This window comes from Mustela erminea, chromosome 12 (genome assembly GCF_009829155.1).
Source record: "Mustela erminea isolate mMusErm1 chromosome 12, mMusErm1.Pri, whole genome shotgun sequence".
Classification (NCBI taxonomy): Eukaryota; Metazoa; Chordata; class Mammalia; order Carnivora; family Mustelidae; genus Mustela; species Mustela erminea.
In genome coordinates this window covers 2,192,494-2,211,085 of record NC_045625.1, presented here as the reverse complement: position 1 = coordinate 2,211,085, position 18,592 = coordinate 2,192,494, and the positions used below count along the sequence as shown (strand labels likewise).

General features: G+C 63.9%; 1 protein-coding gene across 2 annotated transcripts in view; it reads right to left on the bottom strand.

Moving 5' to 3' along the window:
• The window catches only part of OLFM1 (olfactomedin 1), a 35,414-nt gene extending 19,994 nt beyond the window's left edge, over positions 1 to 15,420 (bottom strand). The window contains exons 1-2 of one of the 2 annotated variants that reach the window (XM_032307948.1): positions 15,013 to 15,420; positions 1,010 to 1,159 (exon numbers count right to left, since the gene is read on the bottom strand). In XM_032307948.1, the coding sequence (XP_032163839.1) occupies positions 1,010 to 1,159; positions 15,013 to 15,108 (246 nt within the window). In that variant the 5' untranslated portion in view covers positions 15,109 to 15,420. Of the gene's footprint in view, positions 1 to 1,009; positions 1,160 to 3,029; positions 3,317 to 15,012 lie in introns of those variants that run through there. The other variant, XM_032307947.1, reaches the window with a different exon arrangement.
• Positions 15,421 to 18,592: the final 3,172 nt, after the last annotated feature.

Sequence of the window (18,592 nt, the reverse complement as noted above, 5' to 3'; positions counted from 1 at the left end):
AACGGAGGCCACGACAAGGACCTGCAGTTGTATGAGAGGCTGCGGCTGAGCTGGGCTCACACGGGGCGGTTCTGACGTCGCACCGTGTGCTGTGCTGTCCTCCCTCGGCTGCCAGGGCCACGACCTGCCCCAGCAAGGAGCACAGCGGGGGGAGGGGAGGGGAGCGGCTTCCGCGGGGCTCAGGCCCCGCCCCACCCCTTTCTCCTCAACTGGCAAAGTCCTCTCTTACTGGGCTATGTGTGTGTGTGTGTGTGTGTGTATGTGGGTGTGGGCATGTGTGCGGGGATGTGTGGTGGGTGTATGAGGCATGTGTGTGTATGTGTGTCGCCTGTGTATGTGGGGTGCGTGTGTACCCGGTGTGGAGGTGTGGGTGGTGAGTACAAGGCATGTGCACCGGTGTGCGGTGTCCGTGTGCGTACATGGGCGGTGAAACCAGGTGAGAAATCTCACCAAGTTGACATGATTCTTGTGAAGGGTCTTGAAATGACGGATTTAAAATGTGTGCGGGACCCACACAGCGCTGCTGCCCGCGGCTGCCGAGGGGCGGACTCCGGGTGCACTTGTCCCCCTAGACCTGCAACTGGTAGATCCCACCTCCCATGGGCAGCAAAAGAGCCCATCGGCTGAGACCCATGGGGCTCCTGGGTGCTCTGCCTGGTGGCTGCTCAGCCACAGCCCTGAGCCCTCTGGACTATAGGTCTCCATCTCGTTGGAAACGGTGGCCCCGGGGAGCCGCCTTCGTCCCCTCTCCCCATGCCCACGGGGCTCCTCCACGGAGTGACCAGCAGGGTCGACTCATCTCCTCCTGCGCCTTCCGTGGGGCATGGGCTGGTCTCCATCCACCCATTCATTCATCCACAGACATTCTGAGTCTGGACACGCCAAGAAAGAGGGCGGTCTTGAAGCTGGGACAGACCGTGCAGGCCAGCCCACCCTGGGTGCTGGTGTGGGTGCACACACGCACGTAGATGGGCACATGCACGCGCACACGCGCCCCGCACAGACTCACCTTCTCCAGTAGCTGCCTGAGCTGTTTCGTGCGGGCATCCCGTGAACACATGGTCTGCTGGGGGGCGACCACTGTGCAGATGCACCTGCCCTCGCTGTCCTGGGCGGAGCTGTACACCTGCCAGCTCTCCTCGGGGTTGGTGGGCAACACCTGGATGCGGGGGGGGGGGTGGTGAGGGAGCGAGAGGGAGACAAGTGAGACCAGCAGGCAGCTCACCTGGAACGACAGCCAGGGAGGGCTGTCCAAGTCCGACCCCTGGCAGAGAAGGACAAAAAACGGGCCAAAGACACGTTCTGACCCCGGGGAGGGGCAGGAGCCCCTGAGAACAAAAGGGCAGAATCCCATCGAGGTCCCCCAGGGGCTGCAAGGAAGCTTAACAGGCAAGACTTGAAATTTTGTTCCAATTCAGGGGATTTTTCGGTTCCGGGGATGTTTGGTGTCCCGGCATGTGACCGAAGGGATAGGCTGGGTAGCAGGAGGGGGGAGGCCACACGCCCTGACGGAGGAGTCAGGCAGGAAAGCAGGGGCTGGTTGACTCACAGCAGCACGTAATTCAGAAACAAGATCTCCTCCCCATAAGGCAAGCCAGGGTGGCTGGCGCAGCCTCGCGACGCCGTCCCTGATGCCCAGAGATGAAGCGCCCGGGGTAATAGCCGGCATCCGGCAGCCCATTAGCCCAGAGCCGCAACGACCCGCGCCCCGGCTGCCACCCCACGGGCAGCCTGGCCGACACTGTCCGAGGGGACGCCGGCCTTCCAACTCCACGAGGGCTGCTACCCACGAGTCGTTGTGCGGATCTCACCAAGTTTCTGGTGACATGGGGGGGCCAGCTCACAGCCAGCCTCAGTCCTGGGGTATGCCAAGGACCACCGGTGCCGCCTTGCAGCCCGGCTCAGGTGTGGAGCGCCAGGCACAGGCACGGGGCGACACCACTGTCCGGAAACACTCCCGGAGCACAGACCCTCCCCCGCAGCCTGCCCTGTCGCCTCAGGTCACCTCCCTGCTATTTTTAGCGTGGGGCTGGGGTGGAGAATGTATAGTAGCTGTCCACTTGCTTCATTCATCGCCAACCCCAGCCGCTTAGGACCCAGACTCAGGAGCACAGTCATCACGAAAGCAGCCCTGGATGTCATCCTTGAGACACGAGGTGGGGTGAACACGACGAGGGGCTTAGGAGGGTCACGTGGAGACATCCTCCCAGAGCCCTGTGCCCTGGGCAGCCCAAACCAGGTGGGAGAGAAGCCTCCTCCGCTCAGGGGTGCTTCCCGCTTAGCCTGGCTCATGCAGCTCCAGCCACCATCTGAGCCAGCCCTGCCCACAGGCGCCCTGGCCACTCGCTCCCCCCCCCCCAACCAAGGCCTTGACAAGGGAAGAAAAAGCCACCTGGGAGGCAGGACAGAGGGCTGATGAGACGGAGAGGGGGCCAGCGCCACAGCCAGTGCCTCCCAGGGCCCCACCCGGGCCACTCCATCTTGGGGCTCCAGGACCCTGAGGGACCTGGCGGAGGGAAGAGCAGGGAAAGGAGCCTGATGGAGTGCGAGCTGCCAGCTCCCCCGCCCGCGCTCCGGCCCACTCCCGCGGTCCAGTCCCGCTGGCTCGCACAAAGTAGGGCGGCTCCGCTGGAGCCCTGGCCGGACCAGCCCCACAGGGTGGAGCAGAGGCATCCCCACCCCTTACTTGCTGAGTGACCTTGGACAAGTCCCCAAGTCCCCTGCCTCTGTTTCCTGACCTTGTCAGTGAGGGACTTACTACTAGTTGAAGGGGACTCGAAGCGACAGCGTCCCTGAGGCCCCTGCCCCGCGAGGAAACCCAGCAAAGGAAGGAGGCGGTGCCCCTGAGCACCAGGGCAGGCCGCTGGCAGCCGGGCAGCACAGGACGGGGTCACCCCCGCCCACCGGGGGAAGCCGCAGGAGACCCTAGCCCGTGCCCTTGGCCCTGCGCCCTGCTCGGCGCCGCCCAGCCCGGGGTCGCGGTCGGAGGGAGCGGCGGGAGGGCCCGCGGGGCGGCGGCGGGGACTTACGCCGGTGCTGCGGTCGAGCGTCCCGCCGCTGGCCGCAGAGAGCTTGGTGGTGTTGAGGCCCACCAGCGAGGGCAGCGTCTGGGACATCCAGTTGGTGATCATGGCCATGGTGCTCAGCACAACCCCGATCTTGAGCAGCGGCACCGACATCGCGCCTCGAGTCGCCTCCTGCGCCCGCGCGCGCCGGCGCCGGCTCCGCGCCCCCGGGCAGCCTTCAGGCGGCGGGCACCGCGGCGGGCAGGGGCGCCCGGCCGAGTCCCCGCGCCCCCTCGGCCCGCCGCCGCCCGCCCGCCGTCGCCGCCGCCGCCCCGCGCGCCCCGGCCATGGCTGCGCCGCCCCGGGCGCCGGGGGGAGAGTGGCCGCTGCCCACTGCCCGCCGCCCGCCGCCCGCCGCCCGGTGTCCGCGGTGCCGCCTCCCCTCCGCGCCCTGCGCCCGTGCCCCGCCGCCCGCTCGGCTCCGGCTCCGGCTCTGGCTCTGAGCGCCGCGCGGGCTGCGCGCGGGGGCCGCGGTCGGGAGGCGGGGACACGGCCGGGCGGCGGCCGACGCAATCTGCCCAGGAAATGGGTGGATTTTTCCTCTCCGCTCCGGCTCCCCGCCGCCCCCTGGCTGCTGGCAAGGAGGCCTGCAAACCCCAGCCGCCGAGAGGCTGAGACGGGTGTTCAGGGAGGAAAGCTGACCACCGCCCCGGAGTCCTGAAATCCGCCTGTGCCTCTGTGGCCTGGTTGTCCAGATCCGTGCGCCCTGGCTACCCTCCCGGCCGAGTCCGGCCTGGGCATCCCTCTGGGACCACCCCCCGCCAGAGCAGGCGGTCAGCTCTGGCTGCCGGGGACCTGCTTGGGGGTGGCTCCAGGCTTCCCAGGCCAGCCCTGCTGCCCCCTGAAGCCCAGCTGGGAGGGGGTCTCCAGCCCCAGCCCCGGCGGAGAGGGAAAGAAGTGTAAAGGGGAAGGCTGTCGGGAGCAGGGTAGGGTGCTCTAGTGCCTCTGGGAAGAAAGGGTCTTGTGGCAGTGGCTGGCACCCACCAGCGTGGGTCCCTGGGTGTGCAGGAGGGGTGCAAGGCCCAGCTCACAGGGCAGGAGCTGGGTTCAAGTTTGTGGCTCAGGCATCTCAGCCGGAGAGCTAAAGGTGCCCTCGAGGAGCATGGCCCTGGGTGGGGGCCTTGGGGTCTGTGGTTGGGGGGCGAGAGTGATGCTCCCAAGCCCCCGTGCTGCGGGAGAGGGGCCGGGCATTCTAGCTCAAGTGCCCAGCCTTCGAAGCAGCGTGGGGCCAGGATACGTGCGCGTCTCAGACGCCAGGGCTGACTGGGTCGCACCCCTGCACAGGGCTTTAGCTTCGCAGGAAGCTTCCAGGGGGTGAAAGGTACCTCCTCCGGTCCCTGTCCAGCTGCCCCAGCCCTCTGGGAAGGGAAGAATTCCCCAGATCGCTGCTGCCTGGGTGAGAATAAACCCCCTTCCAAAAGGGGATTGCGAGGGGCCAGCCTTCCTGGGGCCCCTGGAAGATGGGCACCGCCTTCCCGGGGGCTTCACTCTGCTCCGTCCCCTTTCAGAGAGTGGACTTGATGACAGCCAGGAACGTCCTGGCCTGAGTGCGGGGTGAGACCCGGCGGAAGGGTTGGTTCCCTGATTGGCTTTGCTGAGGAAAGCGGGAGTGCGGGAGGCCAGTTCCAAGCGTTGGGGAAGGGCGCCATCTCCCAGCGTGTGCTGGTACTGCAGGCTCTGCGGAGCCTTGGGGAGCCCGGGTCGCACCAGGTCACCAGGGAGGCAACCGGAGCTCTGCCTCCTTCCTCGGCCTGCACACGACGAACGGATTCGGAGCCCAAACCACACACTCAGATGCCCCTGCAGACAGTGGCCACTTACTTGGTGGGAAGACTTCCAGGTCGAACTCAACCCCATCTACAAACTCTCGGACCCTAAAAGCTGCACGTACTTGCCTATAACCTGCTAGTGCGAGACACGGAGACAGCCGGCTGTGGACCGAGCCCGGGACAAGGCCGAGACATGGGGACAGAGCGCTGTATGGCCCCGGACAGAAACGGTCCCAGCGCCAGAGCAGACGGCCGGCACTGCCACCGCGGACACGCTCTGGCCAGAGGGGAGCATCACGGATGAGCCACTCAGCACCGAGAATGAGAATGCAGACTCGGGGCGGACAGCCGGCCACCGGCTGGGAGACGCTAGCCAGGGCAATAGCCCTCCTGTGCCTCAGTTTCCCCATCTATGAAATGGGTTCGATCATAGTGATCGTCTGCTTTCTCTGCAGGTATAGCGAAGACTGGACGGTGAGCGGAGGTGCAGCCTCGGCACGCAGGGAGGTACCCTGCTTGGCACCAGACAAAATGTACCCAGGAGGGCCCTCCACTGAGCCATCAGGGTTTAAGTGAATGGCAGAGCTGGGACGTACGCCCCCGTCCCCCCGGCAGAGACCTCGGCCACCCCTCCTGAGAGCTGTTGCTGCTGCTAACAGACACGCAAATGCTGAAGCGGTCCTGCCTGGGCACAAAAACAGCGCCCGCCAAGCAGAGCCTCGTTCTCGGGCGGTGAGACTCCAGATGCGCAGATGTCAAGAATTAGGCAACGACAAAAAGCTCCTGATTTTGAAGAACATCTGATTTCACCTGATGTCAGTAATGTCCATAAGGATTTGCAGTTGGCACTCTAAATCTTTAGAGCACCAACTTGGCCGGGCTCCTCCCTGGAGAGACCGGAGCCCAGGCCAGTGGGGATGACAGAGATGACGCTCCGTCCCAGGGACCGGCGCAGGCAGGAAAGTCTGGGGACCGCGGAGCGGCTTTGCTCCGCTTGCCTGGAACTCGCTCTGACCCTGGGTGCAGCACTGGGCTGGCCTGGGGAAGCCCCCTCTGCAGTCACGTTGGCGAGCTGGGGGGAGGGCTTCTGGCACACACACACCCCCTCCGCCAAGTCATGGCTGGGAGCTGGTTTTTAAACACGCGGCTCTGGGTTACTCGTACTGGGTTTGCCACATGCGGACAGTGCCTCGGAGGTCCTGCGTGACTCAGGAGCAGAACTGGCCCTGGGAGGCCGGGGGAAGCCAGTCTCCACCCAGCCAGACGCCGCTCAGCCCCTGCTCTCCACCTCTTTCTTCCTTGTCGGTGTTTATAAAGAAGTGGACAGAAGTGTCCCGCCCTCCCAGACGGTGTGTGTAGACAGAACAGGGGTGTGCAGCGGGTACAGCCCTGCTCCTGCACCCCTGCCGCTCAGACCTGCACCCCTATCACCTTGGCATGCACCCCTGCCTCCCTGCCCTGCACCCCTGACGCCCTGCTGCCCTGCACCCCTGTCCCCCTACCCTTCTCCCCTGCCCCCTGCCCTGCACCCCATCACCTTGGCATGCACCCCCGTCTCCCTGCCCTGCACTCCTGCTCTGACGAGCTGGAGGTTGGAGGGAAGACTTCCGACTCATCCAGTCCCAAACCAAAGTCCTCTCCAGTGGCCGGGCTCCATGCGTTAGTAGGGAGATGACGCCTCCTCGTGCGCTGGAGAGGGTCATCCGAGAAGCCTTGAGCCAGTGCGATCTGATTTAGACGGCCGCACCGTATCTCCCAAAGCAAACTATGAATCGTTGAAGAACGAGGCATTTGGATCACAGATCCCTGGCGCCGGCCAACCCCACATGCTCCTGAGGAGGCACTTAAATCCCAGTTTCCGCACGATTTCCCGAGCAGCAAGGCCTCACTTAGGTTCACGACACGGCCGAGCCCCGGAGCACTAACGGAGCAGGCGCGGAGCCCCGGACACCCTCAGGGCGGGGGCACGACGCCCCTTCATCGTGGTGGACGCCCCTGGCCGATGCTTTCACTGGGTCAGGCTCAGAAGGATGGCGAGACCTGTCCAAGGTCACCTGGGGCGCCTTCCGTTCCCAGGACCAAGCCCCAAAACGTGGTGTCCCTCCGCCCGACAGCTGTCGTGGTGTCTGCTCCCCTGGTCGTTTCAGAGCAGCCCCAGCAGACGGCTTGTGAACAACAGATATTTGTGGCTCACAGCAGGGGAGGGGGGTGCTGGGCTTCCGAGAGCACGGGCCGGTGGGGTCGCGTTCTGGGGGGGTCTTGCCTCCTCGCCACGTCCGGGTCACTCGGCCTGTCATGTCGGCAGAGTGCATCCCAAAGGGCTTCCTGAAGGCCCCGCCTCCCGGTGCCGTCACGTTTTGGGGTTAGGATGTCAACATGTGAATTGGGGGGGACCAGCCAGGTCTCTATCCTCCAGCCTTGACCTTGGTGGACTCCGCAAGTTCACCAGCACACACGAAAACAAGAACGCTGGCCTCGAGGGCCCAGGGCTTCAGAGCTCTCGGAAGGAGGGCCGACGTGACATGCCTGCGGAAGGACCCTCCTGCTGAGAGCCGCGTCCTTCTTCTAGGGGACGGCACCTGGGGGGTGTCGGGGCACGACCTGACGAAGGCCCACTGCATTCCGGTGGCCCGCGGGGAGGAACTCGGGGCATCTCCGTGCCACAGACAGAACACGGGTCCACTCTGCTCAGGTCGGAGCCAAGGGACACCCCCAAAGAACCAAGTTTGGATGCTTTTTTGCTGTTAGGAAACCCTGCAAGCTCTCTGCCCGTAGCTGGGCTGGGGAAGAGGGAAGACAGATGTGGGAGACAGGGAGGGTCCCTGCAGAGCCGTTCTGCTCCTTCCGGCCCCTACCGCCCTTTCCGCTTGCTTCCTGCCGGGAAGAACACCCTGCAGCAGGGACAGGGTCTGGTCTGGGGCCGGGCACCGTGGGAGGAGCCCACAGATGACCTGAACCCCCTCTCCCAGCAGCCATGGAGGCCCACCACGGGCAGCTCAATGCAAGCATCCCTCATTCCGCCCCCTCCATGGCCTCTGGCTTGACCCCCGCGGGACGGCGGTGGACAGGGTCCCTGCTCCTCACACGCATTCCCAAGGGGGGGGTCCCCTCCTGGCCCAGCCCCGTGCACTTGCCGGGCCCTCTGTAGGGGAGGGGCTCCGGCCATAGCCGCTGTGGGGCTGGGCCGTGTGGAAAGGCCTGACGTGCGCTTTGCTGAGGATGCTCTGCTCTCTGGCCGACCACCGGGACAGCATGTCTGAAGCGGGTCCAGAAGACCCAGGCCAGGGCTCCACGAGCCGCCGCCAGCCTGCCCCACACGTGCTCCGTCGCTCCTGGGAGCTGCCGCTGCTGGAAGTTCACTCACTGTGCTGCAGGGAGCTGGCCCGGCCCGGTGCCGAGCCTCCTCCCAGGCCACTTCCTTCCACCGGCCACGCAGGCTCAAACTCCTCTGAGGTTTTGGGACTCACGGTGATTCTTCCAGCCCTGTGGGGACAGCAGCCGCCTCCCGGCGGCAGGGGGGGGTGTGTGCTCTGTGACCCACAGCTGTCCCCAGGCCTGCTTCTTCCCTGAGCCATGACACCCCCTTCCAGCCCCCAGTCCTGACTCTCTGTCCGTCCAGAGAGCTGGCTGCCCACGGCCCCTCCCTGTTGGCCCCCACACTCTCTGCTCCCGCTCTGGAAAGTTCTATGCTGCTCTCATAAACGCTGCCTCAGATGGGCTTTTGTCCAGACCTGGAGGCCATGGCTGCACGTTCTCCTAGTTGCCCAGCAGAAATGGGGTCCACTTCTGGGAGAGGCCCTTCAAAGAGCCCAGACGAGATAACTCTGCAGGGCCCTACGGGCTGAACTCGTGGTTTTCGGGGATCCCTCACGAACATCACTGTTTCCCATCGTCCATTAAGGGAAGTCCCTGTAACTGACTGAGGACGGACTCGTCTCTACTGAGTCAATCAGGGATGCTGACACGAGCTCACGGTTCCTGACGTGGATGGGAAGGTGACGGAGTCACGGAAACATCCGCGAGTCCACGCTCGGTCCAGCGGTGGAGGCGGAGGCCCCCAGAAGTCACCACCCGCTCAAAGCAGGACCTGGGCTCTGCCACACGTTCCTCCCTCCCAGAGCCCACGCTCTGTCCGCCGGGCCCGGACTCGGCCTCAGAACTCCGCCTGGCCAGCTCCAACAGAGGGAGGGTTGTCTCCGGAGAAAGAGAGTGCCTTGATGCCAGGCCCCCGGCGCCCTCTCCCGGCTCCCCACTCGCAGCTGACCTGCCCCTGCCCCTGCCTCTGCGTCCACAGGACAAGGCCTGGAGGCTGGGCTGCCCGGAGATCTGGAGCTGGGGTGCGCTGGGCAGGGCTCACGTCCGCGGGCAGCGTTTGTTTCGGAAAGCCCATCCCCGTTTCTGCTCCGAATCCTGCTCTGCTGTCAGATTTAACAGCAACACCCTGCGGGCTGAGCTCGCTATTTATAACATGTCTGAACACACCTCTGTTCTCTCTTCAACCCTCAGACACCCCAAGCATCACTTGAAACAAGTGGGAGTTGCTTTCTTCCCAGAGCCACACTCGAGAGCCATCTCGAAACCCGAAGTCTCTGCCGTGATCGCCGGTGCCACGGGAGCGGCGCTGCTGATCGCGGAGCGGGGCTGCGGATGGGGCTTCCGCCCGCCTCTCCCCAGACTGCCCCGAGGCTGCCCACTCTCCTCCTGACTGACCGATGGACTGTAGGTGTCATTAAACCCTGCCTACGGACCACACAGGACCAGTCCCTGTCGCCCAGATCAGAGCAAGTGGGTCGGAAAGCTCGAGTCTTTAAACATTGCCTGAGAGCAAAAAAGGCACCTTCACCCTCTGTCATCTGGCCATTGTCCTAAGATTTAACCCGGGCCCAGAGGGAGGGGAGCTGGGTCTGGTCCCTCCTCCCCCGGGGGCTGCGTGGGTGATGCCAGAGCCTCACATGGTGCGGCTGGGACCGTCGGCCCGTCCGCGACAAGCGGCGTTGGCTGAGCGTGTCTGTGTGTCCTGCGGCTTCTCCTGAGTGTGCCTGTGTGTCCTGCGGCTTCTCCGACTCAGCCCTCAGGCAGAAGCTGGGACCCACAAGGACGTGCAGAGCAACCTCCTCACACCTCACGTTATTCCCCAGAGGACTGAGGGGTGGGGCCTGGGTGCGCTCTCCCAGACGCCCCCGGGATGGCGACTCGCTCGAGGCCGCCACCCTTCATGGTAGGAAGGAGACCACCGCACGGGCAACACCCCAAAATGTTTGCAGAGCTCTGCTGCTCCCCTTCTAAAGCTGAGTTTCCAGGTCCGAGCACAGGGCCGGCCGCTGGAGACTCAGCCGATCCGACGCCCCAGGGCTGCCCTGCAAAGGTCTGCAGGTCTGGCTCGATGGCTCCAGGCACCTTCTGGCTGCTGCTCATGACCTTGAGCCTTTCCCTCTGCTTTTCACACTTCCTCTCTGCCTTAACGGGAAACATGAGCCCGGCGTCTCAGGCGGCAGACAGATCTGGGGCGCACCAGGGCTCTGTCACTCAGCTACGTCCCCTCCAGCCTCGGGGTCCTCGGTTGGACCGTGAAGATGCCGCACAGGATCGCTGGGCTTGCCCCCTGCAGATCCGGACGGCACTCCTGGCGGGCAGTGGGACTCGGGGACACCCAGCCGACCGTCACCCTCCTTGTGGGATTAACCCTATGCCGGAGGGGCCGGCGAGTTTCTCACGCCTGTGACCACCTGGAAAGCGAAGGGACAGACATCTTTGCTTCCCGCCTGCTGCCCAGGGGCCGAGCCGCCTGGACGGTCGGGGGGGGCCCTGCCATGGGGAGGGCCCTACAGCGGCTGCTTCCAGAGTGTGAGGAACATCCTCCGTGCTCCTTTCAGAGCCAAAAATTGGCTCCTGTGCCTGTCAGCCCGGCTGGCAGTGGCCGTGTATCTAATTCAGTTTAGCTGGTAATTAGTTTTGTATTACTTTCCACGGTGATGTTAATACTGATTACAGGGCCTGATAACTTTAGTAATAAATACAACCCAAGGCAGAAAATTACCTTTCTTTTTACTGGGGAAGGCGGAAGTCAGTGGAATGAGGGGCAAATTGCCCTCCGTGATTTGCCAAGGAGGGTTTACAGCTCTGTGCCGCCCTGGCGTCCCAGCACCTCCCTGTCCCTGGAAGGGGGGCCCACCTGGGAGTGGGGCGGTCCCCTCCATGCTCCTCTGTTGGACCAGCCCTAAGGTGGGAGGGAGCTCACAGACCCTCCTGAAATGCGGTGCGTCATGAACTAACTGGTTCGGGAAAAGACCACAGCGCCTGAGCTCCCCCCCCCCCCCCCCCCCCCGCCCAATCACTACCACCAGCATCCAGTGCAGACGGGGGAGGCCAGGGACAAGGGCAGCTGGACCGGAGGTCGGTGGGCTCATCCGTCCAAGGTTAGACTCCAACAGGTCACAGAACTGGGCTGTTTTATCCTCATGAAATTTGCTCAGGGGAGCGGGTTGTGTCTTCCCCTGTGGGATGGGCAGAATCTCAGGAGAAGAGAACGGATTCGGTGTGGTGGGTCCCAGCGGGGCTCTAAGGGACTAACCCCACCCCAGCTGTCCTGTCTGTGCATGGAGCCCACCCACACCTCCCCCGGGGGAGTCGGCTCTGCTCACATCTGGACTCAGGTTCCAGGAGCAGCCCTGACAAGCACAACGACACTCAGGCCTCAAGTTCACTGTTCACAGCTGGAAGCCCTTCAGGGTGTGGGGGCGAGGCTTGGCATCCTCAAGAAAGGCTGAGCCTGGCTACAGACAGGAGCCTTGCTTCTCTGTTAGAATAAATCAAATTCCTCCACACAGCCTTGCTCCTGCGAGGTCAGACCCACGGGGAGCCCCCTCTGCCTCCTGCCCCCGCTCCCTGCTCGGAGCGCGGGCTGGCACATCGCCTGCTCCGACCCCAGGGCCCTGGGTGCACACACTCTCCTGCCCTTTACACAAACCATTACGGCAGAGCCTCGGGTCTTCCCACGAAGCTTGTCAGCCCAGACGCCAGACCACAGGGCTCGGACACGCTCTGCACCGCGAACCCCATCTGACTGTGCCAAACCCCACCGGCTGGCCTCGGAGAACAGCACACGGTCCGGGGGCGGGTTAGCAACGGGGCAGGACGGGGTCTGGTCGGGGGCCGACGTCTTTGAGAGGCAACCCGTTTTTAAAAGGTGGAAGCTCATACTAAGAAGCTAAGGGTTTTTCTCAAGGTCACCCCAATGGCGCCTGGTACAGGTAAGGGCAGCCGAGTCAAGTCGTTACTATAGCGCCCCCACGCATTTCGCACCTTCCTATGCAGACAGCACGTCCCTATTGCTGGATCAGATGGGCCGGGGGCTCAGGGAACCCCAGGTGCCCCCCTCCCCCAGGACAGAGAGGTCAGCTCCCCCGCACCCAGCCTCCCCCAGGACGGAAGGGTCAGGTCCCCCACACCCACGGGAAACTCCTAAGGCGCTTCTCAAGGAGTGTGAAGCACCAGCCGTTGATTGGAAATCGAAGAACGAGACCGAGTCAGGCGTCTCTGGCGGAGGACAGGGTTCATGGGGCCCACCCGCCTGGCAGGCAGTGGGCCGTCCATCACTGGCTGGCACTGGGCCGCGCGGCTCATCACACGCTGTCGGGGGACAGATGGCGCGGCCGTGTGCCGCTCTCCCCGCCCCGCCCCTCGCTCCTTCTGGCCGCACGCGTGAGGCGCAGGTACGAGCCTCGCCTTTCTGACTCGTTCGCACTTGAACGCGGGCTGACCCCCACCATGACGGCCCTGGAGCCTCGCGTGCAGAGCTCGGGAAGGGTCTCCAAAGGGAGGTGCGGCCGTGGGAGCGGCTTAGACAGTGGGAGAGGAGCAGGACGGGCGGGGGAGACAGACCCCGCAGGGCTCAGCCTCCAGTGCTCGGCTCTCTGCTGGCTGATTGGAGGGGTTCACCAGCATTCGGAGCTTTGTGCACAAGGCCGCGAGGTGTGGCTTCCCAGGGTTGAATCACTTCAGGATCAAGAGAGCAAGACTCTTGGGTGTGGATGTCCCCAAGCAGCTCTGGGGACAGAGGGCGGTTCTGGCCCCACCCTCTCCCTCTGCATTCCACCTTAGAGGCTACTGATCAAGGGGACAGGCACGGGGTCTCCTGCCACCGGGGCAGGGCCAGGTCGAGGGGATCTCTGGAGCTGCTGGCCACTCTCGGAACCTTTCTAGACTAGGAACAATCCCAGCGATTTAAGCTGGTTGAGCCTCGTTCTAAAATCCCACCCCAGTTCAGGACAATAGGCCTCCAGCAGACAGAACTCTGCCAGCCCAACCCCAGAGGCAGCCCTGAGAGGGTGGGGCCATGCCTCCGGGCTGCCCCGAGGGACACAGTCCCCCGAGACCTCCATCCTCCGTCCGTAGCTCCGCATCAGAACAGGAAAACAACACCATTCCCTTGGCTGGTGCAGGGAGGCGGGGCCGGGAGCTGACCTGGGTCCGGAAGGGGGACCTGTTTGCAGGAGGAGAGGCAGGTGTGTGGGCGGGGGCTGGCTGACCCTCGGCCGGGGGAGGCGGCGGGGGTGGGGGGTGGCACGTCCATGAGCACGACCGGGCAAACACTTTGGCCACCAACACAAAGCTTCCAATTGAAGCTGAACGGAAAGTTTCTTCCCAGAACAGGGGATCTTTAAAAAGATGCCAGGAGGAGACCGCCGGCGTACAGCCGTCTGTGGTCAGGGTGCCTGGACTCGAGAAGGCCACTGAGGCTTGGAGGGCCCTCAGGACAGCCCCTTCGGGGGCCCTGGAGAGCTAGTGATCTCTTTCCCAAAACTGGCACATGCTGCCAATCACCCCCTGCCCGGCTCCCCTCTGCCCGGGTGTGCTCCTGTGTGTGAGTGCGTGTGTATGCACGTGCATATGTGCAAAGATGTCCATCCACGGCGCACAAGCCCTCCGGCTGGGCTCTCCCCGCGCCAAGAAAACTTCTCTCCCAGAGACTGTGCCGAGTCTCTCCAGGGAAGCCGACTATCTGGGGGCTACCAGGGAAAGGGTCTCCGAGGGCAGTGGGAGCAAGAGAAACCTCCCCCCCACCCTTCCCGAGCAGAGCCAGGGAGCCAGCAAGGGCTTCGAGGCGGAACAAGGGAAGCTTGTTCCAGAGGCTTCTCTCCTGTGATCCACCTCTTGCCCTCTGTGTTTCCTCTTTACCCTGAGATGGAGGGAGACCGCGGGAGGACAGGAGGGCCAGGGGCAGCTGCGGCTTGTGGCCAAGGTGTGGGGCCGCCCGTCCGCCTCCTGCACCCGCAGCTCCAAGGGGCCAGCATCCCTCGGCTCCGAGCGTGGCACAGGGGCACCATCGAAAGGGCGTTTTAATGTCATTCCTGAGCAGCCGGGCTCCTGAAGCTGGCAGCCTCCACCAGCACCCCGGTGCCAAAGCGACTCCCCCATTCCGGAGCTCTCAGACGGCCCTCCTCCTCCCGGCCCTGCCAGCTCAGAAATGGATTTTTTAAAATGGAGAATACCAGCCCGAGACAGGCTTTCTACTGATACATTGTTCAGGGGATGGCGAGCCCGCTTAAAACGCCCAGCAGTCCCCACACACAGGCACACGGCGGCTTGCCACTCACACTTCCTGCCGCGCATGTGGTCACAACCCCCCCCCCCCAACCAGGCTCCGCGCGGAGCCCACAATGCACCCAGCCCCGCACGCACTGTCTGGCCTCCCGGGCACAATTGCCACCACCACCTGCTTGGGGAGCCCCAAGGGCAGTGTTCTCCCCAAAGGCAGAGATGCTCTGTAGCAGGGGTGTGGGGGTGGGACTCAGAGCTACCTCTGGAAACGCCAGGAGCTTGGACACCTTGCCCGGCAACCTCTCCCTCCCCCCAGATGACAGTAGCAGCTGGAGGAGCCCCTCAAGCTGCCCTTTGAACTTCTCCAGGGAGTGGGAGGCTGGGGGTCCTGAGAGAGAGGGGGCAGCCTCACAGCCGCTCCGGCGGGGCTGGGGGTTTGGGAGGTGGGGGCGCGCAGCAGTCTGGGGTCGGCCCCACCCCTCCCTCCAAGCCCCGCGCGCTGCACTCGGGCCCCCTCCCCAGCCAGGCGCCAAGCTGCCCGCCAGCGGCTCCGGACTTGCCGGTCCCCGTGCGCGCTGGGCGGCCGCCGCGCTCCCTCACTCGCTCGCGGGGAGGAAAATGGCGTTGGATGCACGTACTTGAGTGAGTTCCGTGCCCATCAGGACGAGGAAGAGGAGGCTGAGGAGCTTCCGGGCCGGTTGCATGTCTCGCTGCCACCGCCGCCGTCCTGGCATGCAGGAGCCCTGGTGCTGGCGCCGGCGCTGCGTGGACGCGGACGCGCTCCCGGCTCTGCTGGCCCCGCGCCTTCAGCACCCGGAGCCTCCGCTCTGCATGGCGAGCGCGTCCTGCGCGCTGTCCCCGCTGTCCCCGGGCGGGGCGCGGCCCTCCGCGGCCCCTCCTCCTCCTGCGCTCCCCCACCCGCTCCGGCGCGCCTGGGCGGGGGTGCCAAAAGTTTGCGAGGAAGGCGGCCGGGTGGCGCAGAGGGACCCGCGCGCCACGCTCACGCGCGGGAGTGGGGAGGGCGGCGGCGGGGAAGCAGGCTGGGACAGGATGTGACATCAAAAAGGCGGGGGAAATTTAACTCGGGAGAGAAGAGTCCATCCTCGCTGCCTGGGGCCGCAGGGGCTCTGGACCCCAGCCGTCTGGAATGGGGGTGGCAGGGGGCGGGGCTGGAACCAGCCGCCGGGGGAGGGTCTGGCCTGCCCGCCCCGCCCCCGGGGGAAGCTCCGACATCTCCTCTCCAGGAGGTACTGAGACCGAAGGTGAACACGTCCTTAGATGTCAGCGTTTAATGAGACGGTACACTGACGCTCAGACCCTGGAAGGGGGTCTCAAGGCAGGCGTGGGATTGGGGGGCGCAGGCAGGGTTAGCAAGCAGGTCACCTGGCACTCGGGTGGGTCTTCTTCCTGTCCTCCTGGGGTGGTCAGCATGGGGGCGCAGAAGGTGTCCTGGGGCTGCGTGTGGGGGAGGATCTGTCCTTGTGTTTGTGGTTAGTGTGCATACATGGGGGGGGCAGGTGCACACAGGCCTGGAAGGGGCCCCCAGGGGTCTGCATTGTGTTGTCCTTCCTGTCACCGGACGCTGTCCTCTAACACGTCCTCCCTGCCGGAGATGCAAGTCGTAGACCAGGGCAGCTTGTCCTGGGGTTCCCACTTCCCATTTAAACCCCTTTCTGGGGATAAAAGTCCCCAAGCACCTGTTTTCTGAGAAGCTCAGGTGACCAGAGATGCTTAGACACGCGTCTCTCTTCTCCATTGTTCAGGGCGTAGCTGTTGGAAAGTGCACTCTGGGAAGAAGGCTGCCCGCGGCGAGTGGGATGGCCCAAGCTTCTCGCAGCACAGACGGGGAAACGGGAGCCCTGGTGGGGGTAACAGCGTGTCACCCAAGGAGGGGCAGAGCCAGGATGGGATGCCAACTCTCAACCTGTCCCCGTGCTGCCGGGCACTGGAGGAGGCACCCTCTGGGCAGGGGGTGCAGGTGGGCCTGGGCACCTTGAGAAGAGAAGGCGGGGGGGGCTGCCAGGCCTCCGCTCTCTGAGCGGCTCTGCCGTGGAGGACCCCTACTCTCTGGGGTCTGCCGTCCAGTGGGGTGGGCCCTGAGAGCCCGAGAGCAGGTGACCCCTGGGAGAAGGGGAGAGAAGCCGCCCCAGGAGCTCTCTGCCGCTGCCGCTGCCCGTCCTCCTCCTGCACTGAGGGTTCTCACCGGCCCGTCAGCCACTGGGGGCCGCTGGGAGAAGCTGCGCGGAGCTGGGGGGCCGGGGTTTAGTCCTGACCCCACCAGGGAGTGGCTTTGAGCGTTTTGTCCCACACTGCTGTGGAATAGGAATGAATGAAGCCGGTACCAGCCCCTTAGGCTATTGAGAATGCAGGACCGGTACAAACATTTTGTAAACTCAGAAGGACCAGGAGGGAGGTGCTGAGGGTCATGGAGGGCCTTCGGGGAGCCGGGCCTGCCGCCTGAGCTCCCCTTCTGCTGAGTCTGGAACAGAGGTCTGGACGTCCGCGCGCATGGCACCCCTAACCACAATGGCCAGACAACCGAAACGACTCAAGTGTCCCTTGACAGAAGGTGAATAAGAAGGTAGTGTGTTTGCAAGCCGGGCTGCCACTCAGCTTCCCGCGTTCTGACACGAGTGCGTGGACAGACCTGGAGGACATCGTGCTAAGAGAGGTAAGCCAGACCCAGAAGCAAGGACCCCATAGAATCCACTCCCACCAGGCCACCCTGGGGTCCTGGGATCGAGCCTCGCATGGGGCTCCCTGCTCAGCGCGGAGTCTGCTTCTCCCTCTGCCTCTGCCCCTTTCCTGTTCTTGCTTGTCCGTCCCCTTCCCAAATAAATAGATAAATAATCTTTTAAAAAGTCTGATGATTTTAGGGTCCACATACACAACACGCATAATTTCTTAAATAACAATATACCCCAAACCATTGTATTGTATGCTTCGATGGGTCGATCATGGCGGATGGACTTTATATCTTAGTAAAGCAGGGTTTTTTTTTTAAGTTACATACTCGTTTTCGTATTGCTTTAAGAAAATAAAATGCAAAGAAGAGCATAGCAGCGAGACCAACAGATGCCCACGCCCAGAATAACCGGTGCCGTCACCAGGCGCGGCCGCGCAGACACCTGCGTGTGCAGGTGTGCAGGGGAGGAGCCTGCGGAAGTGTAAGACGGTGTCCCCTAAGACGGCGTTCCGAGTCCCGACCTGCGATGCGGACTCGTCAGCCTGCCGGGCCCTGCCCTCCGAGCCCCTTCCTGCCAGCTGGGTGCAGCCGGTGGGCCATGGCGTGGGAGACGCCTGGGGCCAAGCCTGGCACACACCGGTTCAGCCCTAGAAACTCGCAGGAGAGGCGGGCGGGCGCCGGCGTGAAAGGTTGAGGTCATCCCCACGCGCTCTGTGGCCGGGAGGTAGTGGACTGAACTTGGACCTGGAGAAGGATGGGAAACCAAAGCGAAGCCGAAGACATTGGGAGCTAGAAGCTCGTTTACCGCCACAGCACAAGCAGCATCTCCCAGAAAACCAGCTAATGAGGAGAAAGGGAAATCCCCAGGGCCCGTGCGCGGTCGAGCCGAGCGCGCTTCCAGCCCAGGCTCCCATCCTGGCGTGGACACGGGGCAGGGGTCATTCGCTCTTCCTCTGGCTGCCCTCCTGGCTCTGTGTTTATTTCTAGTGTTTCCGTTATTTTCAAGTTTCAGGGTTTACACTGTTCATACCGACCTCCCACATCAGAGTCCCCTTGTGAGGGGCGCCTGGGGGGGGCTCTGTCGGTAAAGGTCTGCTTCCGGCTCGGGTCACGATCCCGGGGTGCTGGGATCGAGCCCTGCGTCAGGCTCCCTGCTCAGCGAGGAGCCTGCTGCTTCTCCCTCTCCCTCTGCCGCTTCCCCTGCTTAGGCTGCCCCTCCCCCACCTCTCTCTTTCTCTCTGTCAAATAAATAAATAAAACCTTAAAAAAAAAAAAATCCCCTGGCGAGCTGGTCCTAGTTCTGGATTCCAAGGGACCCGGTGCCGGCCCCCCTGCCACCAGCAGGCTCCCCCCGGGTTCCGTGCTTTGGTTCACCCCTTTTGGGCTGACCGAAGTCGGGTGCCAGGTGACCAAGCCAGCGACACTGACACACCTCTCTGCTGACCCGTGCAGATGCTTGTCTTTCTTCCTACCCCGCCAGCTTTCCCACTTGGGAAACCACGAGGAGCCCCTGAGCTGGGCTGGGACGTGGC